The following is a 27697-nucleotide window of genomic DNA, read 5'->3' as shown; positions in this document are numbered from 1 at the left end:
TTATTATTATTATTATTATTATTATTATTATTATTATTTCATCTTTCTGTTCTAGCATTCAGGAAACTCATCATGCTACCCCCATACAGTTGTACCTCAGGTTACATACGCTTCAGGTTACAGACTCTGCTAACCCAGAAATAGTGCTTCAGGTAAAGAACTTTGCTTCAGGATGAGAACAGAAATCATGCTTCAGCGGCGCGGCGGCAGCAGGAGGCCCCATTAGCTAAAGTGGTGCTTCAGGTTAAGAACAGTTTCAGGTTAAGAACGGACCTCCGGAACGAATTAAGTACTTAACCCGAGGTACCACTGTACTTTGTTAGATCAGCAAGTCAACGCACCGTTTGAAATTCCCCCCAAGACTGCATGAGTTTTTCGCAACATAAACACCCTCCATTTATATTTGCCATGATGGTAGCGTGAAATTCTTCAGCTTCCAGGAGAGAGTGTCCTTTAGGCTGCCCTCCTTATTGTCCTTGTGGCCTCCAGACATTGCCAAGGTCACCCCGCTCTCTTCGCAGCATCTGATAATGTAGGAGGGAAAGAAGCATCTGAGAGGGCTGTGTTTCCTGGTCACCTCAGACAGGGGGCTGCAAAGTTCAGGAAATGAGCTTGGTCTGCTAGCTATTTCAAAATAGCCTTCATATGATGAAGGATTTATGTTGCCCACCCCCACCCCTTCAAATAAAAAGTACAGAGGGATGCATTTCATTGCTGCTCTCAAGCTTCTTGCACCGAAGCAAAGGACCGTTATTGTCACAGTTGCGTGATCTGTCGGTGTCGCGTGGAGACCATCTTAAAAGTAAGTAAGGCGTTTTTGCTTGAGCTGCTCTCTGTACCCTACATTTCATTGATGTACGCAGTGAAAGGAGAGGTGCTGCTAAGCACACTAGAATGAATACGCTGTTTTAGTTCTTATTCATAAATGTAAGTCAGGGAAAGATGCCCAGTTTGACACCATTCTGCTAAAGCGTAGTACAGTTGGCATAGAAGAGATATTTTAGGATTATGTCCCTTACTGAAGCCAGCGGACAATATATCTCAGCCTGTCCCTGCGTAATAAAGACCAATGTGCCACGCAGTTAAATGAGTCACACTGCTAACATCTGTACCGTTTTGCACTTTATTTCTGCAAACTGTTTCATGGATTGTTCCCTATAGACGTGGCACCAAACAAAAGCGATAATGCTGCTTTTATCAGATATCTGTGTCCTCTGGTATTGAATGTTATATCATCCTATCTATTTGTCTATCAAGGAATCCAAAAGGTCAACTCGAAGCACATCTCCTTGCAGGTCAAAGCCAACTGGGGTGTGTACATCACAAAGTGTCTCTCATCCATCTGCAGCTGAACATGTGAGCAACCTGGAGATGAGATGACAGAAAAACATTTCTGATGGTTGTTTCATAAACACACCAGTTGGCACTACAGCCATCCGGTTAAGAACATATGTGTATGGACAACCCCCAAGTTGTACAGTCATACCTCGGAAGTCGAACAGAATCTGTTCCAGAAGTCCATTTGACTTCCAAAATGTTTGGAAACCAAAGTGCGGCTTCCAATTGGCTGCAGGAGCGGCCTGCAGCCAATCGGAAGCCGCAGAAGGACACTGGACATTCGGCTTCCAAAAATCATTCGAAAACTGGAACATTCACTTCCGGGTTTTGATTGTTCGGGAGCCGATTTGTTCAGAAGCCAAGGCGTTCAGGATCCAAGGTACGACCGTACTTGCTTTGTTAGAACTTTATTCTTAGGTTAAAGCTTCAGTCTGCAATCCTATCCATGTCTACTCAGAAGCAAGTCCCATTAAGTTCAATGGGTATTACCCTTGGGGAAGTGGGTATATCATTACAGTCTAAATCTTCTTAACTATCCCAAATTTTGTAACTGTTATATATTTGTTACTTTGGAAACCATTTCTTAAAACATTGCCTTCTGAAATCATTGAAAACGGAAGCTCTAGGTCACAATCTTGGAAAGCTTCACCAGGACACATTATTGAAATGTAGTTTAGTTCACATGTGCATTTTCCCAACGATTCCCCCTCCAGATAATAATTGATTATTGAAATTTCCTGTGCCTGTATCTGTCTACAACCTAGTTTGTGCATTATTTCTCCATACGATTGTGGGAACCTGCGCATGTACTGAGCTGTCCATGAACATGCATGCTTCCGACTGCAGAATCGTTGCCGTGATATCCATTGGATGGTATTTGACATATAAAATCAGCATTGATTTTAGTGCATCTGTAAAATTCAATATTTGCAGACAACAACAACGGAAAAGCAGCATTAAACACCATTCGAAAATAGCAGACACAAAACCTCCCAGTAAGAAAACTTGATCCAGAAAGTGCTAGCAATTTCTATAACTGCACTGGAATAAGATGGTCTTCATTAGCTTCTGAAGAGCAGAAGTGCCAATTAGAATGGCTGACCAAAAGTGCGTGGGCCAATCAAACTTTGCCAAGGGGGAAATTTCATGAGATAGCACCACCCCAAAAAAATATGTTGCCCAGTTCATGCTTAATAACATAAGAAACAAAAAAAAGGGCTCTGCTACATCAGGCCTAATTGTCATCTAATCCAGAATCCTGTTCTCACAACGACCAACCTAGTACCTTTTGGGAAGTCCGTAAGCAGGACATGAGCGCAATAGCCCTCTCCTGTTCCCCAGCAACTGATAAAATGTACAGCACTCTGGTACTTTATACGTTGAGTGGAATGTGGGTGGCTCTGTGGTCTAAACCACTGAACCTCTTGGGCATCCCAATCAGAAGGTCAGCGGTTTGAATCCCATGACAGAGTGAGCTCCCGTTGCTCTGTCCCAGCTCCTGCCAAACTAGCAGTTCGAAAGCACACCAGTGCAAGTAGATAAATAGGTACCGCTCCGGCAGGAAGGTAAACGACGTTTCCGTGCACTGCTCTGGTTCGCCAGAAGCGGCTTAGTCATGCTGGCCACATGACCCAGAAGCTGTACACCGGCTCCCTCGGCCAATAAAGCGAGATGAGCACCGCAACCCCAGAGTCATCCACAACTAGACCTAATGGTCAGGGGTCCCGTTACCTTTACCTTTACACAGCCATCATGATTAGAAACCATGGGTAGACTTATCCCCCATTAATTTGCCTAATTTCCTTTTAAAGCAATCTTAGGCCGCCACTAAATCTTGGGGCAGAGAATTCCATAGATTAACTATGCATTGTGTAAAGAAGTACAGTGGTACCTCGGCTTAAGTACTTAATTCATTCTGGAGGTTCGTACTTAACCTGAAACTGTTCTTAACCTGAAGCACCACTTTAGCTAATGGGGCCTCCTGCTGCTGCCATGACGCCGGAGCATGATTTCTGTTCTCATCCTGAAGCAAAGTTCTTAATCCAAGGTACTATTTCTGGGTTAGCGGAGTCTGTAACCTGAAGAGTATGTAACCTGAAGCGTATGTAACCCGAGGTACCACTGTACTTCCTTTTGTCTTCTATCGCTCCACATGAATGTATGCCCAATTTCAGGGCTACTGCTTGCACAGATGGGGAAATACCTGCAAAAATCAACCCTATGTCATTTCGTTAGTCATTGCATTTGTCTAAGGCTGGAATATGCTTCAGAAGTCTAAGAACCAACATCAAACTATTATGCAGAAGACTTGATGCATCCTGGGGGAAAACATATTCAAATTCTCAGACTCAAGCATCAATATTTTAGGAGCTGCAGTGACCTAGGGCTTGGTTCTTTTTTTTCTCTCCAGCTAAAAAACTTGTTCCATCAGTAGAAAAAAACCGGGGGGAGGTATCTCAGGAATACTTTCCTGGTACTCCATCCTTGCATCTAGAGTGTGCTCATTAAATCTGAACACACAAAAACATCTTCTCAAGAGCCTTATGCAGGTTTTCATGAATGCTCGTTGATTTTAATGCAGGCTCTGAATAAGCTTTTTATTCCCACTGATATACCAAAACAGAGAAAGTGTTTCAGGTTTACTTGCTTTAAGAAAGCAAGTAAAACCACATGGTTATATACCAGGGGTCAGCAAACTTTTTCAGCAGGGGGCCGGTCCACTGTCCCTCAGACCTTGTGGGGGGCCAGACTATATTTTGAAAAAATATAATAATGGATGAATTCCTATGCCCCACAAATAACCCAGAGATGCATTTTAAATAAAAGGACACATTCTAATCATGTAAAAACATGCTGATTCCCGGACCATCCAGGGGCTGGATTTAGAAGGCAAATGGGCTGGATCCGGCCTTAGTTTGCCCAGGCCTTAGTTTGCCTACCCATGTTATAGACAGCATATTCAGGAAAAGAATATGAATTCTTTGCAGCTACAGAATGCAGCATTTATTCATTGTACCTATATCTCACCTTTAGGGACGCGGGTGGCGCTGTGGGTAAAAGCCTCAGCACCTAGGGCTTCCCGATCGAAGGTCAGCGGTTCGAATCCCTGCGGTGGGGTGCGCTCCCGTTGCTCGGTCCCAGCGCCTGCCAACCTAGCAGTTCGAAAGCACCCCCGGGTGCAAGTAGATAAATAGGGACCGCTTACCAGCGGGAAGGTAAACGGCGTTTCCGTATGCTGCGCTGGCTCGCCAGATGCAGCTTTGTCACGCTGGCCACGTGACCCGGAAGTGTCTGCGGACAGCGCTGGCCCCCGGCCTCTTAAGTGAGATGGGTGCACAACCCTAGAGTCTGTCAAGACTGGCCCGTATGGGCAGGGATACCTTTACCTTTACCTTTATATCTCACCTTTTCCTCCAATGAGCTCAAGATGTACACATTTATCCCCTTCCTCATGTAATCCCTAGAACAACTTTGTGAGGAAGGCTAGTCTGCAAGGCAGTGAGCTTCATGGTTGAGTGGGAATTAAAACCCTGGTCTCCCAGGTCATAGTCCAACACTCTAAAAATGTAAAAGTATGAAGTCCTTTCTGGGATAAGCAAAATTTTGGTTGAAACAGTTTGTTGGCAAATAGCTTAGAGTGAATAAGGGCCTCTGGCAGCTAGCATCACATGGTTCCTTGGCTAGCCTTGTTGCAGACCATAGATGTAAGCTGATTTAACTATAGAATACAAAAAGAGGGGAAAATGTTGGTAATAAGACTTTGAAAAATAGCAACAATTTTGCTCCTCCGACCTGATTCAAAAGGAGCGATTGGCCAACAGCAAGTTTTTTTCAGTTAAATCAAGAGATCTGCTTAATAAAGGATGAAGGTATCTGATGAAGAATTAGGTTTGGTAAAGGCAGCGTAAAAACACATTTCTGACCTTCAAAACACACATCTGTGTTAATGTTTTTGAATGAGTTCGGGGGGGGGGGGATGATTTGGAAAGTCTCCAACTTGGCAGAGAAAAATCTACTTGAAATGGATTAGAGTTTTTCTTTTACCCTCCTCTCCTCCCCCCACCCCCCCCACCCCCGGTCCCAGAGCAGATTTGCAACTACTTTTAAAACATTTATTAACTTAGAGAAGGGGAAGCAGGGACAATCAGGTGAAAGATAAACATGGAACAATCCTTAGCATTTGGGTATCGCTTTCAAGTGTTCAAAGCACTTCACATGGATTATCTAGGTGCAATTTTTACAACAACCCTGGGAGGTAGACCCATGTTATTAACGCCCCCATATTGAGAAAGTGGCTTGCCTAAGGTGAGTTCATTGCAGTGGCAAGATTCAAACCAGGGACTTGCAGATTCATAGGACTTCTCCAGACAACCTGCTCCTTGCGTATTCACCCTGATATGCTTGCATTGTGTTCATATGTCTTCCCATTAACCATTGTGCACCCCACACTTTTCTGTGTCTTTCCTTGTCAATCTTCCTAACAGCAGTAAGTCTGTTGTTTGTTTTTAAGAGGATTTGTCGCACAATTAAACCACTTTTAATTGTGCAACCCTAAATTTCCAGTAAGCATTTGCACCCCTCCCACAAAATTGGGACAGCCTGGACACCCTCATAAAGTCTCTACAACTGTACCAACTCCCTGGGTGCATAAAATATGTCTGTCCCTTTAAAGTATATATACCAGAAGAAAGCATATGGGGAAGGACAAGATCTGGTCCACCATCTGGTCAAGAAAGAATGAGGGGAAGGGGAAGATCTGATCCAGCTTTGGTTTTTATATACTGTGGTACCTCAGGTTAAGAACTTAATTCGTTCTGGAGGTCCATTCTTAACCTGAAGACCACTTTAGCTAATGGGGCCTCCCCCCACTGCCGCGCAATTTCTGTTCTCATCCTGAAGCAAAGTTCTTAACCCGAGGTACTATTTCTGGGTTAGTGGAGTCTGTAACCTGAAGCGTCTGTAACCTGAAATGTCTGTAACCCGAGGTAACACTGTATACACTTGTAATGCAAGCTGTGAAATTGTGTTCACCGTGTGGATGAGGAACCTGCTCTGACCACTATTAAGAATGAGATATATCTGTTTTTATTCCCATAAGGTCAGAATCCTATGCAAAGTTACCATGGAGTAATCTCTACTGAACAGAGTGGGGTTTTCTTCCAAGTAAACAAGCTTAGGGTTGCTCTGCTTTAAGCATGACAGAGCTTTCGTCATCAGCTCTTAATCGCTGGCCTTTATTGAGGAACAGAATGGCACAGGCTTGTTGTTCTGTTACAGCAGAAGCAAACAATTCCTGCGGAAAAGAGAATCACTTGAGTGTATTTCAGTGCATGACCTTATAAAAGTGGTCACCAAGCTTCACCTCCACGCTGAATTGTATCAAGGGATTAAGGACAGTAATGCTACGCATGCCGCGGAACACAATACAGCTGTCAGCTGTACGAGAAGAAGATTTCCCTCTTCTTCTCATGTTATGAAAGGTCTTGTGTTATGTCACAGGAACGTTATATCCAAAGAAAAGATTTCAGTTCCATGTGTCTTTCCAAGACAATACATTCATGAACATAATCATTCAAAATGACTCCAGTCACAGGAGTGCGTAGCATTTAAAACCCTCTAGTCTGTGTCTTGGCTGTGGATTCCCCAAGTCATGAGTACAAGGGCACATACAAAGTGCTTCTTTCCTGTAATTTGCATAGGCTGTAATCATATGAAGACAAAACTAGGAATAAATCCCATTGAGTTCAATGGAACATGCATAGGCTTGTGCTGTTAGAGTTCTTTCCATAGAGCTCTTTTCAAAACATGACTCTCATTCCCTGTGCAGCAATTTATCTTGCTTGCATTTCCTAGTAAAGCAATCAGGATTTTTTCTGCTTTCTGTCCTGTCAAATGTACGATATATATATATATATATATACATCCAAGCATAGTCTCAGCTAAATTTCCTAATTTACTTTTTACTTTTTTTTCTCTCCACTCCTTTTTCTGTCCCCTACATATAATGGCTCTTAATTGTAACATTGAATAAATACATGATAATATACTCAGTAGAATAGCTCCAAATGTAGATAGACTACATCAGGGGTCAGCAAACTAAGGTCTGGGGACCAGATCCGGCCCAATCGCCTTCTCAATCAGGCCCACAGATGGTCCGGGAATCAGCGTGTTTTTACATGAGTAGAATGTGTCCTTTTATTTAAAATGCATCGCTGGGTTATTTGTGGGGCACAGGAATTCATTCATTTCCCCCCTCAAAATATAGTCTGGCCCCCCACGAGGGCTGAGGGACAGTGAACCAGCCCCCTGCTGAAAAAGTTTGCTGACCCCTGGACTACATCTTTGATAGGTTTCCGTTTAACCTGCTGTTTCCTTCTCAGAAGACAAATAAAGTCATCCCATATCTTGAATCCATTTGATCCTGCAGTTAGTTTCCGGGTCCAGTTCAAAGTTCTGGTTTTGACCTATAAATAGTCTTTATATGGAGTTCAGGACTCCATTATCTCAAGGACCGCCTCTCCGCATATGAACTGACCCAAACCCTGTTATCATCATCGCTGGTCTTTCTTCATGTTTCTCCTCCGTTGGAGGTCCAGAAGATGGCAACAGGAAAACAGGCATTTTCAGTGATGGCTCCCAATTTATGTAAAGCTCTCTCCAGGGAAACTCACCAGGCACCACCCCATCTTGTTATCCTGTCTATTCTGGATTTATGGTTTCTGTGGAAAATCCAATCATTTAAAGAAATACAGAAACCGTATATACGGGTTAAATTTGTGGGGGGCAGGATATGGAACGACCTTTTGATAAAGATGACATCATGTAGCTGAGCAAAAAAATTTTTTTGCAGGTGTAAGCAGCACTGAGTCCAGCCTGAAGCGCTGTGTGAAAACTACCTCAGTATCTGAGATCAGGCGACAATCTGTGTGGCAGACAGTATTTAGCTAGATGGTTTCAGTATAAGGTCATTTACACACACACACACACACACACACACACACACACACACAAACAAACAAACAAACACACACACACTTGCATGAGATGAAATTTCATTTCTGTCAGGGCTCAATAAGTAGCCTGCCTAGTTATTTTATCAGTCACACTTCTTTCCTACATGTTGGTAAGTTCCCTTTTGGAACTGTTTCTGCAAAATCAATATGAGCTTCCTTGCTTCTTTAGCGATTGTTCCCTTGTGCTTTTTTCTTTGATAGCAATGTGTTGTTTAAAATTTAGCAAAAAATAAATTCGTATGGGCTGCTTCCAGTACTAGTTGCTCTTAGAGTAGACCCACTAAAATGAATGGATCTAAGTTAGCCATGTCTATTAATTTCAGTGGGTCTACTCTGAGTAGGGTTAGCATTGGATACAATCCGATGTCTGGTTTCAAGTCACTCTTAATATACATGTTTATATTTTTCTCTCCCTATCAATAATGAATTCAGTTAACTCTTGTTTCATTTATAACCTCACTTTGTCACAGAGCTCAAAGCAGCATGCATGCTCACTCCCCATTTTATCCTGCAAGGTGGGTGCTTAATTCCAATATCATAGTTACTCATGCTTCTTGTCTTCAAAACATAATGCCTGTTGATTTAAACTAAAAAAGCAATAATGCCTCATAAATGGCTTTCTCTTAGCTGTCTTTGGAGTGATTTATCCAGTGGCTATAAACCAGCAGAGTTTAGGCACACTTAATCCCATTGAACAAACCAACTTTAAGCACGCCTAATGCAATCTTGGATTGCGGCCATGAACTTTATGCTGCCAAAAGCACTTGTCAGACAGACATGCAAAGAAAGGAATATTATTTACTGATGAGATAAATAGCAAAAGGCAGGTCACTGGCATTAATGAGTCCATTTGGACTGGCAACAATCGATGCAGGGTCCCCTCGTGGCTTTGCAGATGTCAGCTGTGTTGATTCAGGGAGCCTGACATTTGCCATCGCCTCTTTCCGAAAGCATCTCAGCTCTGTAGCACTCGTAGCCAAAAGCCAATCACTCACCACACACGGGCAAGAAGATCATGCGCTCTTCAAAATAACAGTTTCGCATTACAGGCAGGACTTTAGACATTGGCTGGTGTGTCACCTAACCTCCCCCAGTGGTTTATGGGTTGTAGCACACCATTGGTAGTGTGGGGAGGGGTATCCTAACCTTCCCCACTCACCAGGGAGTTAGTTGTTAACAATTCACAGCTCAGTCACACTGGGCCTACTCTGGCCCTGTAAGCCATGAGAACATCAAAAGAGCCTGCTGGCCAATGACACACGTAGCTCAGCATCCTGTTATCACATTGGCCAACCAAATGTCTATGGGAAATCGTGTCCTCCATCACAGAGAGCACGTGTTGCGGTGAGGTCACCCAAACTGCTCTGCTCTTGCAGAGGCGGGTACAATTGGATGGCCTCAACTCCCAATTGGTTGCCCCTCGGTTGCCGGGGAAGGAATTTGGCTCATGGAGCTTGTGATTGGCAACCGATGGGATATTTATATCCCTGCACATGTCATTGGGCTTCCTCTTTTGCTGCCACCCGCCCTCCCTCCCTATATTTAGGGTGCTTATTGGCCTTGCTATGCCTGTCATGGCGTCGTCTGCTTTGGAGCAGGGGCCTGGAAGGAATTTTGCCATTTGGCTGATTGGCTGGTGCCTTTTGGTTTTTGCCTACCACGTAGCAAATCATCACAACTTTGTAAGGTTGGCGGTTAGGCATTGGTTCTGTTGGTTGGTAGAGGGGATGTGGTTGGCTGTGCCTGCCCCTCCAAATTGCTGCTGCAAGGGTATTCCATTAAAGCAGCGGTTCTCAACCTGTGGGTCCCCAGATGTTGTTGGACTACAACTCCCATCATCCCTGAGGTCTGGCCTTGCTAGCTAGGAGTGATGGGAGTTGTAGTTCAACATCTGGGGACCCACAGGTTGAGAAAGGCTGCATTAAAGGAATCCACGGGTTCGCTTTGCTGTTTTCTGAACCCCTGTCAAGGGGCTAGGGCCACGCCAGAGCCCCTGGGAGCATTTGGGGTGAGGTTAAAGGCAGCCCAGTCCTCCCCCAGATTGTTTTGCCTTACTGACTTCCGCAGGGCTACAGTTGTCATTTCTGGTCCTGCCTGAGCGCAGGATCAGATAGTCAAACCAATACCTAAGCAACCACTCACATGCTGTAATCAATAAAGTTGTGGCCAAAATTATGCCAAAAACCTTAAACCATAATTCTGTGTCTATTGTGAATTATTTCAAGGGTGGTTTGAGGACCCTGACACGCAAACAGCAGTTTTCTGGAGTACATCATGCTTTGAAGCTATGAGGAACAGAAGCCCTGAAAATGCACCCCCAAGTCCTCAGTTCAAATGCGCTGCTAATAAAGGGGTCATCTGTCCTACTTTACAGAGGACAGTCCTCTGCTTGAGGGCCGCCTCTATTAATTTGAAGGACAGTCAGCTCAAAGTCTCATTTAAAGATGAAGGACCAGGGCAGAGGACTTGGAAGTCACTCATCAGCAGTAAGGCTGAGCAGGCAGGCAGGTCATCTATTTAAATCCTAGTCATTATTTCTAAATTCACATCAGTACATTTTAATTGACATATTAAAAAAATGTGCAAATCAGCGTCCTCTTTTGTCTTCATTTTTGGTGACGCCTGTCCCATTGTTCAGCAGTGCACAAGTGGCCTAGCTAATCAAAGTTGTTCCACCTCTAGCATGTAGATACACAAAATTTGCTTGAAAGTGGTCCTGCATCAACACCTCCCCACAAATGGAAAATTAGAGAACAGAGGTGGGGAAACCTCCAGATGTAGCTGGACTCCAACTCCCATCATTACTGTCCATTGTCCATGCTGGACTGAGATACCCACAACAGCTGGAGAGCCACAGTCTTCCCATCCCTGACCCTATTGAAGAGGCGCAGTTGTTGTCTCTGCCTTTCCCAAGCAAAGATTTTGTCACGCGTGCATTTTAAGACAAGCGGCCCTCCATTTTTAGTTCTGCCTCATCAACTTTATTCCGCACCTGCCAACTTGTATATTTGGACTGACTATTAAATAGAAGTACCTGCATTCTATTTCTTGGTAGTCTATTTCTTTCCTCTGATCTTGTAGCAAAGCAACACAATTGAGATGCTCGTGCTTGATCTATTTTGCTTTCCACATAACAACATTAGTGGCATTTCCAAATTTCCATTTACTCTCTTTGGTAACATCGTTTTCCTGTCCCTGTGAGGCCTACCTTCGCAAATTCAATCTAAAAATAATCAATGCACTCTAATATGATTAAATCTAAAAATAAGCCTTCCTGTGTTATCTCGTGTAGTAAAAACACTTTCTGAAGTCCATCCAGTTATTTCTTCCATTTGGCAGCCGACGCATCTGCTTGGCCTGTTTACAACCAGTGCTATGTCAGAAATGATTGCCTGGGAGCAGGTTTCTCATTGTTGTCCTTTAGGAGGCTTGTCACCACGGGCTTAAATTAAATCTCGCTCAGTCAGAACTAATGCAGCCGTAACAGGCCAGCTCAGGTCAGTCCTAACCCCAGAGATTTACAAGACGACTGCTTGAAGCATTTCACATAGCTTAACAAAACATTACTGTGTCTACACGTCGTCACACATTTAGAAATCCTGGACGCAGGCAATGTGCAGTACCTACTTAAAGTTAACATTTCAATTTTCTAAGACGCTGTTTGCCATTTCTCTCATCATGTGGAGTGTGCAAGCAGCCAAACAATTGACAAGGGGTGAATCAGTTATGGGCAAGAGGTGAATTAATTATGGAATATATTTCTTGGTTCTTCCTGTGTTGTTATCCACAATCCTAAACTTTTAGAGCAGTGCAATGTGAGGGCCAAACAATATGTTGTGGGATTCAGGCTTTTTTGTTTAAAAATATATGGGCTTGAAGTGATGGCTTACTTTGAAGAAAAAAGCAACACTGGGGCTTCACTCTGGAAGATGCTTCCAATGTTGATCGGGATTCTGTACCAAATCTCCGTGCCAGTTGTTATTTGCCCTTAAAATGGTGATATTTCCTGTAAACAGCTTGCACACAAGCTAAAGGGGACCACAGCTACAGGAATCCTTAAATATGCAGAGATCTGAGTGTGCAAAGAAATGGACCCAGAGATAAGCCACACAGGGCATAGCTAAACTCCACAATTAAACCAAACTGTGGGTTTCTCTCCTGCAAGATGTAGCTATGGATACCAATCTGGAAGGCTTCAACAGAGGATTGGGCAACTTCCTGGAGGACAGGCCATGATGGCTATGTTTCCCCCTCCAGGGTCAGAGACCGTATGCTTCTGAATACCAGTTGCTGGAATCAACAAGCGGGGAGTGCACTGTTTCACCCAGGTCTTGTTTCTGGGCTTCCCATAGGCATCTGTTTGGCCACTGACACAACAATATGCTGTACTGGGTGGACCTTTGGTCTGATCCAGATGGGCTCTTACTGTATGCTCTTAGGCTCTTGTCCAAAACAACAACAAACCTCTGGTTACGTGAAACATATTCAATAAACACACAAGACGTAAGCAGCTGTACGTTTGAAAAAAATAAGATATACTATTCATTGTATTGAATTGTTGATTTCAACAGAAGTAGCTCATAAAGTTCAACGAAAATTAGAAGACCCAGTGGATCAGTTCATTCTCTAATCAGTTTATGCATAAGGTCCATATATGTGAAAGTGTCTATTCCACCTGTCTGTCCATAGAGTCCAACAATCCACACGAAAGGTTGTTACAGTTCCACATAATCCTTTCACAGAGTCTAAGACAAGGATTTCCAGAAAATTAGCCTTGTTTCGCCATCCTGGGCTTCATCAGTAGTACAAACTCATACAGTGGTACCTCGGGTTAAGTAGTTAATTCGTTCCGGAGGTCCGTTCTAAACCTAAAGCTGTTCTTTAGCTAATGGGGCCTCCTGCTGCCGCCGTGCCATTGGAGCACAATTTCTGTTCTCAACCTGAAGCAAAGTTCTTAACCCGAGGTACTATTTCTGGGTTAGTGGAGTCTGTAACCTGAAGCGTCTGTAATCCGAGGTACCACTGTATATATCACAGGACAGTGGATCTTATAGCATAGTAGTAGCTCTTGTTTGCTTCTGGATTCAGTTTGATTCTAATTTGTAGCAGAGTGGCCCTCTCTCTAGGAGAGGGAGACTAAGGACAAGGTAAAAGGTAAAGGACCCCTGGACAGTTAAGTCCAGTCAAAGGCGACTATGGGGTTGTGCCGCCTATCTCGCTTTCAGGCTGAGGGAGCCGGCGTTTGTCCACAGACAGCTTTCTGGGTCATGTGGCCAGCAGGACTAAACCGCTTCTGGCGCAACGGGACACCATGACAGAAGTTAAAGTGCATGGAAACGCCACAGTGGAGGTATTTATCTACTTGCACCGGTGTGCTTTCAAACTGCTAGGTTGGAAGGAGCTGGGACAGAGCAACGGGAGCTCACCCCGTCATGGGGATTCGAACTGCTGACCTTCTGATCAGCAAGCCCAAGAGGCTCAGCAGTTTAGACCACAGTGCCACCCGCGTCCCTTCAAGAGTTGCATGCTCTGCACTTCCTGTTATTATGAGGGGGGGGGGTTTATATGAGTTTTTCTTCTTCTTCATGTACAAATTTAGATTACATTGTCCAGTACTTTTTTTTAAAGTATTGGACAACTTCATCATGAAGTTCTTACAGTAAGTGCCCCACTTTTAACATTGGGGGGTGGGGGGAGGTACCAGTGCTGCGCACCCCCAGAAAAAGTACTGACATTGTCCATGATGGGAGGCAGGAATAGTGCCTACCCATTTTGACCCCTGCAGGCAGATCCAGCTATGGTATTTCTTGGCTATTAAGAAAGCACCCACTGGCTATGTTTTTTCTCCACCTTCACACTTTCGCCCCTTTCATTGTTCTGGTGAATTCCAGTGGAACACTTCATGCACTTGACAAAGGATCTGGCTGACCCTTAAGGAACTTTAAGGAGACTTTTTGGCCCCATTCATCTTCTCTGGTCCCATACCAGATTCCTGTGCATCAACCTCACCTGGGGGAGCCTGGGGCAGGGGTTTGTGAGGTAAGGATGGCATAGCCACACTTGCGGGAGCGCCAACAAGACTCTGCCAGTATTTCACACAGATCTGATGCTGCTGCTCCAGCCCTGTCCCGCCCCAGCCCAGCCCCATCCAGGTCAACTGCAGCAATGCTGGTGTTGGGGGGTAGATCTCTATTGGCTCTGCCCCACTGTTCCAGCAACTAGTGCAGGACAGTAATTTCCACTACACCTGAAGAGAAGAAACTAGCTAAGAAACTATAGGTCAGGCCATGTGACACATACACCATGTGACCTTTAAAGGCCATGTGACCTTTAAAGCCCTAAACGGCCTCGGTCCTGTATACCTGAAGGAGAGTCTCCACCCCCATCGTTCTGCCCGGACGCTGAGGTCCAACGTCGAGGGCCTTCTGGCGGTTCCCTCATTGTGAGAAGTGAGGTTACAGGGAACCAGGCAGAGGGCCTTCTCGGTAGTGGCGCCCACCCTGTGGAATGCCCTCCCATCAGATGTCAAGGCAATAAACAAGTATTTTACTTTTAAAAGACAACTGAAGGCGGCCCTGTTTAGGGAAGTTTTTAAAGTCTGAAGCTGTATTGTTTTTAATATTCAGTTGGAAGCCGCCCAGAGTAGCTGGGGAAACCCAGCCAGATGGGCGGCGACCCCTGACCGTTAGGTCCAGTCGTGACCGACTCTGGGGTTGCGGTGCTCATCTCGCTTTATTGGCCGAGGGAGCCGGCGTTTGTCCACAGACAGCTTCTGGCCAGCATGACTAAGCCACTTCTGGTGAACCAGAGCAGCGCACAGAGCGGTACCTATTTATCTACTTGCACTTTGACATGCTTTCGAACTGCTAGGTTGGCAGGAGCAGGGACCGAGCAATGAGAGCTCACCCCGCCGCGGGGATTCGAACTGCCAACCTTCTGATTGGCAAATCCTAGGCTATGTGGTTTAACCCACAGCGCCACCCGTGTCCATGGGCAGGGTATAAATGATTAATTAATTAATATTAATAATAAATTAATAATACACAGCTTTATCATTGTAGAGCACGAGACTCTTAATCTCAGGGTTGTGGGTTGTCCACATTGGACAAAAGATTCCTGCATTGTAGGGGGTTGGACTAGATCACCCTCGTGATCCCTTTCTGTGATCATTCCTACACCTTACTCCATCCCCGGCATCTACTAACCCTCACTATTAGAGAGCAAGTTCTTCTATAGCCTGTAATGGTTGGGAATCATACACAAAACCCTCGGGAAACTTTGGGCAAACTCGAAAGATGTGTACGGCTATTTCTGTGCCCCGAGAGGGTGGAATTGGAGCTTTGTTTCTTGAACAGCAGTCACGTTGCAAGCCGTTTCTTGAAACGGAAAGGCATTCCAGAAGCGGCACGTGGCATGGGATGGGAGTCTGTTGTTCAAAGAGAAAAAGTAAAATAAGATAAAAACCCAATGCTTCCTAGGCCTGCAGATGCCTCTGGTCTCGCCTAAAGTAGCCTTGAAAACAACGGGGCACTTCAAAGGGTTTATTTCTGCTCCTGACATACAGGATCTTTGAATTTCCAGCGCAATAATTGAATTTATATGAAGATTAGTAGTCCCCAGCTTTGTTTTCCTTACTATGACTGGGAGGTAAAGTAAGACTAATGAGATTTGTGTGGAGGGGAAGTCTGGGCAGATGGGCAAGCATCCATTTCCTCCCGGATGAGAGATGCACTAGACTTACAGGGGGAAGGAGATGCATCTGAAACGCTGATACGTTTTATTCTCCTTGCTGCCCTATTCAGTCATCGGCTCTTTGCAATTTGTTTTGGGAAAAAGCATGCACCATACACCTTGGGAAGACCATTTCTTAGCAAATAGCTTCCTGGCGGATGGCTTGCTTACTGGGAAGGGGCAAAGGCAAGAGGCCACAGTGAAAACACAGCAGCAGAAGCATTGGATTGGCTTCACCGGTGAGTTTTCATTGCTCCTCTCCTTTCCAGTAAGCAACAGTGACCCATTCACCAGAAAGCTAGCATGGCGGTTCAACTCTACCAGTCGAACCACATCTGGCAAATAGAGAATCATAGAATTGTAGCGTTGGAAGGGACTACTAGGGTCATCTACTCCAGCCCCCTGCAAGGCAGAAGTCTCAACGAAAGCATCTAGGACAGATGGCCATCCAACCTCTGCCGAAAAACCTCCAAGGAAGAAGAGTCCACAATAGGGCTACCAGACATCCCCGGTTCCTGGGGACAGCCCCCAGATTTGCAAATCTGTCCCCAGACAAATTCCGTCCCCGGAACGTCCCCAGATTTGCAAATCTGTCCCCGGGAAATGTGGCAGCAGCAGCCTCAGCAGCCCGGAGTCAGCCTGGTAGCGCTGCTTGCTGCCCTGGCACCCGCCATTTTTCCTGCACCACAGCAGCGAGCATCTCCTGAAGCCAGCCAGAGCCAACTGCACTACCAGGCTGGCCCTTCCTGAGCAACGGCCGCGCGCCCGCGACTCCCTAGCCTCCCCCGATCTGTCAAAACAAGGGGGGAAGGGGGCAGGAGATTGGGGAAGCCTCGGGAGTCACAGGCGCACGGCGCGCCATTGCCCAGTTTTTTAAAAAACTCTGCGCATTTATGTTTCACAGGGTGCGAAAGAAGGGCTTTGCACCTTTATACAATATGCATGTGTGCTTAGGCCCATCGCCACTACTGACTCCCTGTTGCTACTCAGCTTCCAAAAAAATTTAAAAAGGGTCCCCAGATTCATTGAAAAAAATCTGGTCCACAACCTCCCAAAGGAGTCCGTTCCACTGTCAAACAGCTCTTACTGTCAGAAAGTTCTTTCCCATGTTTAGTCAGAATCTCCTTTCTTATCACTTGAAGCAATTGGTTCCAATCCAACCCTCCGCAGAAGGAGAGGACAATCTTGCTCCATTTTCCAAGTGACAGCCCTTGAGATATTTGAAGATGGCTATCATATCTCCTCTTATCCAGGCTAAACATACCCAGTTCCTTCAACCGTTCCTCATAAGGCTTGGTTTCAAACATCTTCCAGGACAACATGCCCATGACAAGGAACTCATAAGTCACTTAGTCTCAGCTGTTGGAAATATTGTTACTAGACACTGGAAGGACCTATCAGGAGTGAACATGGGCCACTTATGTCAAACTGTGGCTGGCCTGTGGCTCTTCAGATATTGCTGGACTGCAAGTCAAATAATCCCTAAGCATTGGCCATCATGGGTAAGGCTGATGCGAGTCCAATGACATCTGAAGACACCACAACTTAGCCACCCCCATCCTAATCACGTATCAACAAACTGAAAGCACACCCTGTAGCAAACATTTAAAAGAACTGCCTAAGGTCATTTTCTAACTTTGGTTGCACAGCCACCAACCAGCCAGTTGACATATTATTTTTATTTTATTACAGGATGGGCTTTCCCATAGGTGATTTTTGAGTTGACATAAAATATAACCTGCCTTGAAATAGATACCAGAGGGAAGTGAAATAAAGCAGCAGGCAAACCCATTGACCTAAGCCTTTTAAAGAAAATTATAGCCGTTTAATAGAACATGATTCTGCAATTCAGGATCATGGGTAAATGTTAACTTGCCTCACTCCCATTTGAAATTAAACTAAATATTGCAGTGATTAACTGAAAAATCAATGCTTTCTTCATATGAAGCCATAGGTGCAACCAGCAGCAGCCATTAAACGGTCCCAAGTGCGCACTCAGCAACCATTTATCTCCTCACGGAATGGCTAGCTGCCATCCCCATTTCATGATCATTGGTCCCAAGGCATCCCCTTTATCTCTTTCAAACTATAGTTTAGTCAAGCCAGTTCTAAGCCTTCTGTTATTCCAGCAATACTTTGACCTAGGCAACCTTTTCATAAACAAGGTTTGTTAGATCTAATGAAAATAAAATTGTCAATTTCTGTGTTTCAATGTTCCCCCCCCGCCGCCGCTGCCCCCCAATAAAAGATTGCAATGAAGTATATGTGTTTGGACAGATTAAAAGGGAACACTGATTGGCTAAGAATGTCTACATGCACCATCTCAGTCATCTTTAGGCAGAATACAGTCGTGCCTTGGTACGCGTCCGTTTTGGCTTGCGAACGCCGCAAACCCAGAAGTAAGTGCTCCAGTTTGCAAACGTTCTTTGGAAGCTGAACGTCTGGCGTGGCTTCTGAAGCTTCCGATTGGGTGTAGGAAGCTCCTGCAGCCAATCGGAAGCCGCGCCTTGGTTATCAAACGTTTGTGGAAATCAAACGGACTTCCAGAATGGATTGCGTTTGACAACCAAGGTACAACTGTAATAGGGTGGGTTCCTCGGCATGCTGGATAAAAGTAACAAGTGGGGTGCTGCAGGTTTTTGTCCTGGGCCCATAAAATAATAATTATTATTATTATTATTATTATTATTATTTATTTATTTATTTATTTATTTATTTATTTATTTATTTATACCCTGCCCATCTGGCTGGGTTTCCTCAGCCACTCTGGGCAGCTTCCAACAGAATATTAAAATACAATAACCTATTAAACATTAAAAGCTTCCCTAAACAGGGCTGCCTTCAGATGTCTTCTAAATGTCAGGTAGTTGTTTATTTCTTTGACATGTGATGGGAGGGCATTCCACAGGGCGGGCGCCACTACCGAGAAGGCCCTCTGCCTGGTTCTCTGTAACTTGGCTTCTTGCAGTGAGGGAACCGCCAGAAGGCCCTCGGAGCTGGACCTCAGTGTCCAGGCAGAACAATGGGGGTGGAGACGCTCCTTCAGGTATACTGGACTGAAGCCGTTTAGGGCTTTAAAGGTCAGCACCAACACTTTGAATTGTGCTCGGAAACATACTGGGAGCCGTTGTTCAGTGTCTTTATAAATGACTTGGACGAATGAATTGAGGGGATGTTCATCAAATTTGCAGATGACCAAACTGGGAGGGGTAGCTAATGCAGCAGAAGAAATAATCAGGATTCAAAATGACCTTAACAGATTGGAGAACTGGGTGCAAGCTAACAAAATGAATTTCAATAGGAAGAAGTGTAAGGTTCTGCACTTAGGCAGAAAGAACCAGCTGCACAAATATAATATTGGAGACACCTGGCTTGCTAGTAGTACATGTGAAAAGGATCTAGGGTTCTTAGTGGACCACAAGATTAACACGAGTCAACAGTGTGATCCAGCAGTAAAAAAAGCTAATGCTATTCTAGGCTGCATCAACAGAAGAATAGTGTCCAGATCAAGAGAAGTCGTAGTCCCACTCTATTCTGCCTTGTTCAGACCACACCTGGAATAGTGTGTCTAGTTCTTAGAGCCACAGTTTAAGAAAGATGTTGAGAAGCTGGGATATGTGCTTCCAACTTTACGATTTTGGTACTGGTATTGACAGCAGATACTTCAGTTCCTTCCTTGACCAACAGCAGCCATTGCGGAACATGGAGTAGGAAAATGGAGCCTAGGATTTTGAGACATATGATGTCTGACATTATCAAATATTTCTGTTAAAACTGGGTCAAATCATATGGAACCCTAATAATGTAATCAGCTGCTTGTACATCTTGGGAACCCCTTTAATTTACCTTTTAATAAATGATATAAATTTGGATGATTCCCTCCAGATTTGGAAGAAGTCTGAGAAAACTGCCAGAAGTACATTGACTAGTAAGTATCACAGAAAATTAGCCTCCTAGCAATCTGCAATAATTGATCTTCCTGCCATACCGTGAAAATATCACTGAAACTCTGCCATTACTTTTCTTAATGTACAGATGCCACAAAACGTCTCTATTAATGTGCTAAAGTGAGAGCAATAACTTTATCCTGTGTTTTGATCTCAAAGGTCAAACAGCAACAGTTGTATTAAAGTGAAATGTATTTTTATCATAAACGCTTCTAGATGAAGAATGGTTAACTGCAGTTGTTATGCCTTTATGAATAAAGAGATAATTCAGCCTCCCGAAATCTATATTGCAAAGTGGGCCACAGTGCAAACTGTATTAGATGATGGAAAACTGAGTTAACTCCTAATTTGGTGGGTGGGAGGGAGGTTTTTGTCCTTCTCGTCTACAGAAAAATGAACAGTCAGTATATCCGCCATGAAGTATTTGCCTCTGAGACTGGGGAGCTGAAAGACTTCTGGGAAAAGACCATTGAGAAGCAGACTCAGCATTTTGAAGCGGAGAAAGATCGTAAACAAAGAAGTGCATTGGCACGGTAAGTATGTGATTTGTACTTCGGATGTTTTACTTGGGATTAAATATATATATAGTGAGCCCTGCAATTTGCTATTTAGCCATCTCCAATGACCACGGGAGTCTCACAAAGTTGACATTTTAAAGAGAAGCTCAGCTGTGCGCAGCCAGAGTTGCCAAGCGCTTCCCTACCTGAAACTAAGAAATATTTTGGCTGTGTCTGCTTTAAGGAAAAACCTATGAAAAACAGAGTGCCAGTGGCATGCACACAGAAAAATGATTTGCGTGTGAAGACCCCCAAACCCCCTCCAAAATGAATCACACAGGACGCAGAATATTTGTTTAAGATTTTGGGCATTAATTTTGGCCACAACTTTATTGATTGCAGCATGTGAGTGGTTGCTTAGGCATTGGTTCGGACTACCTGAACGTGCACCGGCAGGAACAGGACTGACAACTGGAACCTCCAGGGGTCAGTAAGGGAAAACATACTGGGGGAGCACAGAGGCGGATTTCCGCCTCTTAGTTCACCCCAGATGCTCCCAGGAACTCTGGCATGGCCCTATCCCTGAGAGGGGACCGGACAGAGCAAATCGAGCCCCTGGATTCCTTTAACGGAATTCCCTAGCGGCAGCAACAAAAATGAGGGGCAGGCACAGCCAATCCATAATCCCATCCACCAAAGAATGAACCAATGCCCAACCGCCAACCTTACAAAGTTGTGACAATTTGCTACACGGAAGGCAAAAACCAAATGGCACCAGCCAATCAGCCAAGTGGCAAAATTCCTACCGGGCCCCTGCTCCAAAAACTAGACCCCTAGACAGGCATAGCAAGGTCAAAAACACAACCTTAAATTATAGGGAGGGTGGGAGATCCGCTACACAATGCGAAAGAGAAAGTACTTCATCTCGTGAAGCCCCTTAAATAGCCCCTTAGTTGCCAATCAAACCCCAACCGACAGAAAATTTCTCCCAGCAACAAAGGGGCAACCATTGAGGTGAGGAGGTCATCCAAACGGGCCCGCCCCATCAACAAGAAGGCAGTTTGGTGATCTCACCACAACACGTGGCTCTCCATGATTTGGAGGACAGGATATCCCAATGATCCAGTTTTCAGCCTTAGGCCCTGGAGTGGAAGCCCCTTAACCACTTAGCTTAATATAAAACACAACTGAGGGCTTCAGCCTCTAACTTCCACCCTATATCAGGAAGGAAAGGACAGGAATCTCTTCTCACTTACACCTTTTAAAGACACATCCAGGACTTCAAAAATGTGTTAAATACTCTGGTGTATGTAACAAACAGACAGGATCCCTTCAGCCAGAAGCATTCAAGCACTCAAAAGAGCACAGAAATAGGAGCAGCTTCACATGCCATGACCAGCTCACTCGTTCCACCCCAAACTTGTCTGCAATGAGCGTGAGGGTCTGCCTTCAGATGTCTTTTAAAGGTTGCGTAGTTGCTTATCTCCTTGGCTCGGAGGTCACATAACTCCATACCCTCCAACTTTTCTCCGATGAACAGGGGCTTCTTACCCATAGAGGCAAGTGGCGCGGCGCGCCCGGGCGCCAAGTTCTAGAGGGCGCCAGGGAAGACGCAGAGGCTGGGCGTGGCACCTCCCGGCATCAGCTCACCGCCCTTGCCCGCTTCGCTGAAGCAGTGCCACACCGGAAGCCTCTGCCTCTTCCCCACCAGAGGAGCTGCCCTCCAGCTGCTGCCCGCCTCCTCCAGCCCCGCAAAGCTGCCGGCAGCGCCGTAAAAAGGTCGGCAACTCTGGGAAACGGGGGGGGGGGGGCGGGCGGTGGAGGGATCTTTGCATCGTTCTGCCCGGACACTGAGGTCCAGCGCCGAGGGCCTTCTGGCGGTTCCCTCACTGTGAGAAGCCAAGTTACAGGGAACCAGGCAGAGGGCCTTCTCAGTAGTGGCGCCCGCCCTGTGGAACACCCTCCCACCAGATGTCAAAGAGAAATATAACTACCAAACTTTTAGAAGACGTCTGAAGGCAGCCCTGTCTAGGGAAGCTTTTAATGTTTAATGTTTAATAGGTTATTGTATTTTAGTGTTTTGTTGGAGGCTGCCCAGAGTGGCTGGGGAAACCCAGCCAGATGGGTGGGGTATAAATATATTATTATTATTATTATTATTATTATTATTATTATTATTATTATTATTATTTGCACCATGGCACTGGATATACTTGATGAAAATAGGGACATTCTAAGGAAAAGCAAGACATTCTGGGATCAAAACAGAAACCAGGACGGCTTCTGTAAATCCAGGACTGTCTCCAGAAAATAGGGACACTTGGAAGGTCTGATTTTCATCATGGCCACAATCAGTCTGGGGAAGCAAGGGCAGATGCTAGCATTGTTTTATAACAAATTTAGAAGGGGACACATGTGCAAACTCTGCAGGAATATTTCCTTTTTTAAGATGCAGTAAAAGCAGAGAAGAAATCCCTTGTGAATGTAGCTAAGGAGCATCCCCAAGGATGTAGAATCATAGAATCATAGAGTTGGAAGAGACCACAAGGGCCATCGAGTCCAACCCCCTGCCAAGCAGGAAACACCATCAGAGCACTCCTGACATATGGTTGTCAAGCCTCTGCTTAAAGACCTCCAAAGAAGGAGACTCCACCACACTCCTTGGCAGCAAATTCCACTGTCGAACAGCTCTTACTGTCAGGAAGTTCTTCCTAATGTTTAGGTGGAATCTTCTTTCTTGTAGTTTGGATCCATTGCTCCGTGTCCGCTTCTCTGGAGCAGCAGGAAACAACCTTTCTCCCTCCTCTATGTGACATCCTTTTATATATTTGAACATGGCTATCATATCACCCCTTAACCTCCTCTTCTCCAGGCTAAACATGCCCAGCTCCCTTAGCCGTTCCTCATAAGGCATCGTTTCCAGGCCTTTGACCATTTTGGTTGCCCTCCTCTGGACACGTTCCAGTTTGTCAGTGTCCTTCTTGAACTGTGGTGCCCAGAACTGGACACAGTACTCCAGGTGAGGTCTGACCAGAGCAGAATACAGTGGCACTATTACTTCCCTTGATCTAGATGCTATGCTCCTATTGATGCAGCCCAGAATTGCATTGGCTTTTTTAGCTGCCACGTCACACTGTTGGCTCATGTCGAGTTTGTGATCAACCAAGACTCCTAGATCCTTTTCACATGTACTGCTCTCAAGCCATGTACCATGAGGTATTTATTTTCTAATGAGTTTCTCTCTGCTAAGCACTGCATATACTAACCTTTCAAATCTTTCTTCCAATTAGACTCAGGAGCGAATGGACAGAAAGGCTGGAGAAAAGGTTGAAAATGCTCAAAGAACAAGAGAACGAAGAAGCCCCTAACTGAAGAGAACATTGTGTATTTTAATGTATTTGAATGGAACACTGACTGGAATTGAAAGGAGAAGAGTTTGTGTTCAGACTGAGGTGGAGCTATAATGTCCAGTTTCCATTCACTTAGAAATTTCACTGACTTTACAAGGATGAATGGATGGATGTTTTATTCCTTTGTGTCTCTTAGTCTATTTGACTTCCTACTTTAGTTATCAAAAAGTTACTAACCCTACATTCTCCACTCCCCTTCCCCTAGAGCTTTCTTGGCAATAATATTTCAGTAATCTATCTCTTGAATTTTTGTAGCAATTGTGGGGGTTTGAGTTTCTAGATTTTTAATGTTGTTCGTTGCCCTAGGATGCCTTCAGGCAGAGAAGCAACTGATAAATATGATAAATAAATAATCTCCTATTTGCATTTTTGGACACTTATTCTCATGTTAGCATTTTTGGCTGTTATGTCATTTTGCAACATTTCATCAGAATTGTGTGTGAGGCCACAGACAGATTATCTAAAGAAATCAAACATCATTTATTTTATTTATTTATTTATTTATTTATTTATTTATTTATTTGCCAACTTAACAAAGGAAGGACATACAAATAAACTGATTAAAATTAAAGAAAAAAAAGAATGATTATATAGAGTATCATTATCATTATTTATCTATTTATACCCTGCCTTTTTCCCTGATGGGACTCAAGGTACCTTACACATTAAAAAAAAACCCCGCTAAAAACATTGACATATCAATCATTAAAATGCAATTAAACATTGATAGAATTAAAACTATATACATATATAAAATATGTTAATTATGTCAAATTCGACTGTGGGGTGTGGTGCTCTCGTCTCTGCTTTCAGACCGAGCAAGCCAGCATTCATCCAGGTCATGTAGCCAGTGTGACTAAACTGCTTCTGGTGCAACAGAACACTGTGACAAAAGCCAGAGTGCACGGAAATCCTGTTTACCTTCCGGCCACAGTGGTACCTATTTATCTACTTGAGCTAGTATACTTTATAGCTGCTAGGCTGGCAGAAGCTGGGGCAGAGCAACGGGACCTCATCCCATTGCAGGGATTCAAACCACCAACCTTCTGATTGGCAAGCCCAAGAGGCTCAGTGGTTTAGACCACAGTGCCACCAGCATTCCAATAATCCAAATAAAAACAGCATGGCACCAGTCCTTTAATTTAAAACAGCCAGTTCCCTCTTATCAGCTCACACTTAGGATATAATAACCATCAGTACATCCATCTTAAGTTAAACATTCAAATTAACATAATTCCTCCATATGTTCAGATAGGTATGAAATTGATGTTTATAAAAACATGTTTAAATATAGCCAGGGCATTGAGGTCATGAGACTATTGTGTGATAGACAGGGAGTGTTTATGCTTTCAGAGTCCACATATAAGTCTCCTGGTGACCATAAGAACTCACCAAATCAGCTTTCATTGTCCTGCCACTAATCCCTATAATGTGGGGAAATAATTTAAAAGTACACGAGCAGATGGATCGAGGATTTTGCCCATTCAAAATTGATAAGGATGGGAACTTCAGACTAAAAAGAACATATCAATGGACAAGCCCACATCATGTGCCTTGAGATGTTAAGCTTGGTTTCAGATGGCACCAAACCATGGCTTAGCCCTGAGTAGCAGAACAGGACTGGAGGGGCCACAACATTTGCTCTGAATACCTGCATGCTTGCTCTAGCATGCATGCATATAATAATATAATAATAATTTATTATTTATACCCCGCCCATCTGGCTGGGCTTCCCCAGCCACTCTGGGCGGCTTCCCACAAAAGATTAAAATACAGTAATGCATCAAACATTAAAAGCTTCCCTAAACAGGGCTGCCTTCAGATGTCTTCCAAAAGTCTGGTCGTTGTTGTTCTCTTTGACATCTGGTGGGAGGGCGTTCCACAGGGTGGGTGCCACTACCGAGAAGGCCCTCTGCTTAGCCATTGTTTGGCACAAAATTGCAAGCAAACCAGACCAATATCACATCATGTGAATTTATAGCCCCTCCATAGCAGGAGTTCTCTGGTAGCAACTGCTAAATAGCAACTGCTATTTAGCAACTGCTAAATAAATAATATGAAAACAGACGGTGCAGCGCCTTTCATGCTTGACAAAAGTCTTTCCCAAATTCTACAGCAACAGCTAAACAGCAGAAGACGACAAAGAAGGAAAGGGGGGGGAAGAAGGGCATTTGAAGAGGCATTGGGCACGGGGACACTTCGCTGGTTTTCAGGTTATATGCTCTCCTACAGCAATAACCAGAAGGCAGACTGAAATCTAGTGGTAGTTCTCTGGCTGGTTTGAAATAGATCAGTGAAAATGTCTCATTCCCAGTTGTTTAATAATAACAACAACAAAAAGAAACCCGCATTCCTAAAAACACAAAATATTGCTGAAATTAAGAAAGCAAAAGCAGGGGCATTGAGTGTGGGTGCATGTGTGGAAAGATTGTTGGTACTCAAAACAAATTCCTGGGCCAAGAATATAATCATTCTAAGTGCATATCTCTGACCCCTGACTTCAGTTGGTGGATGACAGGGTTCCAGTAAAACACAGATTAAAGTCTGCCACTCCTTTTTCCGTGTGCCATTTTCCTGTCAGTTTTCACTCGGTCTGACATTGTAAATAAAAGACTACCGAGTTTGCCCATAGTACAATAGAGAGTGAATACTCTACTCCTTCTTTGGCAAACACTCGTAGCCAATTAAGATTGTCTTCCATGAACACAGTTTTAACAATGAGTCCATAAGTGACTGTGGAGGCCAATTCTGGACCCACATGTCCTTCCACAGTGAGGACATTGGGTTCCAGGCAGGAGTTGATCACGGCGTGGATTTGCCAAGAGTGCCTTCCTCTTAGCACGTTTCTCCTTTGCATCCTGAGTTTGAGTATCTTCAAAGCCCATGACACCTTTGGTAAAGGCTGTTCTCCAATTGGAGCGCTCGCAGGCAAGTGTTTCCCAATTGTTGATGCTCATACTACATTTTTTGGGATTTGCCTTGAGAGAGTCTTTAAACCTCTTTTGTTGACCACCAGCATTACGCTTTCCATTTTTAAGTTTGGAATAGAGTAGTTGCCTTGGAAGACAATAATCAGGCATCCACACAACGTGACCAGTCCAATGAAGTTGATGTTGAAGAATCATTGCTTTGACACTGGTGATCTTTGCTTCTTCCAGTACACTGGCATTTTTACACATGACTTTTTTAGTCCAATATCTGTTTTCACAGTGGAACCCTAGAACTCTTCCCTGCCAATCAGAGACAATACTGAGCTAGATGGGCCAATCATCTCACTTGGTATACAGCAACTTCCTCTTCCAATATGAAGAATGGGGATTGGCCCATGCTGGCTAAAATCAAGCTCTTGGGTTCTTCATCGATAGCTCTGCTTGAAAATAAATATGTATTTGTATGGCAGGGATACAGTATTTGGTGATCAGACTATTACCTTGCTTACTTTTCTTCTTTCATTTCCCATGACAGGAAATGGATTGAGATAGGCTTGACACACGTTAAATGAGAAAGTTGAAACCAAACTTCTTTGATTAACACCTTTCTTTCACTTTTCTTTATGAGGGCACTAGAAACATATTTTATTGCAGGGTTTAACTCCATTTTCATTTTTGCCTTGTAGTTCACCTTTAATGTCTGGATGAATTATTTTAGAACTAGATTCCACAATGGTAGATTTAGGGCTCAGGGTCACATTATCTATATTTATATAAGTACCAAAATCCCAAAGTCAATTTCGTTTCTTTTCCTTCTTTTTTTCCAAGGGT

At 44.2% G+C, this 27697-nt stretch overlaps 1 protein-coding gene across 1 annotated transcript; it reads left to right on the top strand.

The window, feature by feature from the left end:
- The first annotated feature begins 628 nt into the window (after positions 1-628).
- Positions 629-24305, top strand: LOC114606694 (protein FAM240B-like). The gene is made up of 4 exons (XM_077935875.1): positions 629-802; positions 19968-20010; positions 20396-20562; positions 23817-24305. The coding sequence occupies exons 3-4, from the start codon at positions 20423-20425 to the stop codon at positions 23896-23898; spliced, it is 222 nt and encodes a 73-aa protein (XP_077792001.1). The 5' UTR covers positions 629-802; positions 19968-20010; positions 20396-20422; the 3' UTR covers positions 23899-24305.
- The last annotated feature ends 3392 nt before the right edge of the window (positions 24306-27697 follow it).

The sequence above is a fragment of the Podarcis muralis genome, chromosome 11 (assembly GCF_964188315.1).
Source record: "Podarcis muralis chromosome 11, rPodMur119.hap1.1, whole genome shotgun sequence".
NCBI lineage: Eukaryota > Metazoa > Chordata > Lepidosauria > Squamata > Lacertidae > Podarcis > Podarcis muralis.
The sequence above is the reverse complement of the archived record's forward strand: the minus strand, read 5'-3'. Positions and strand labels throughout refer to the sequence as shown.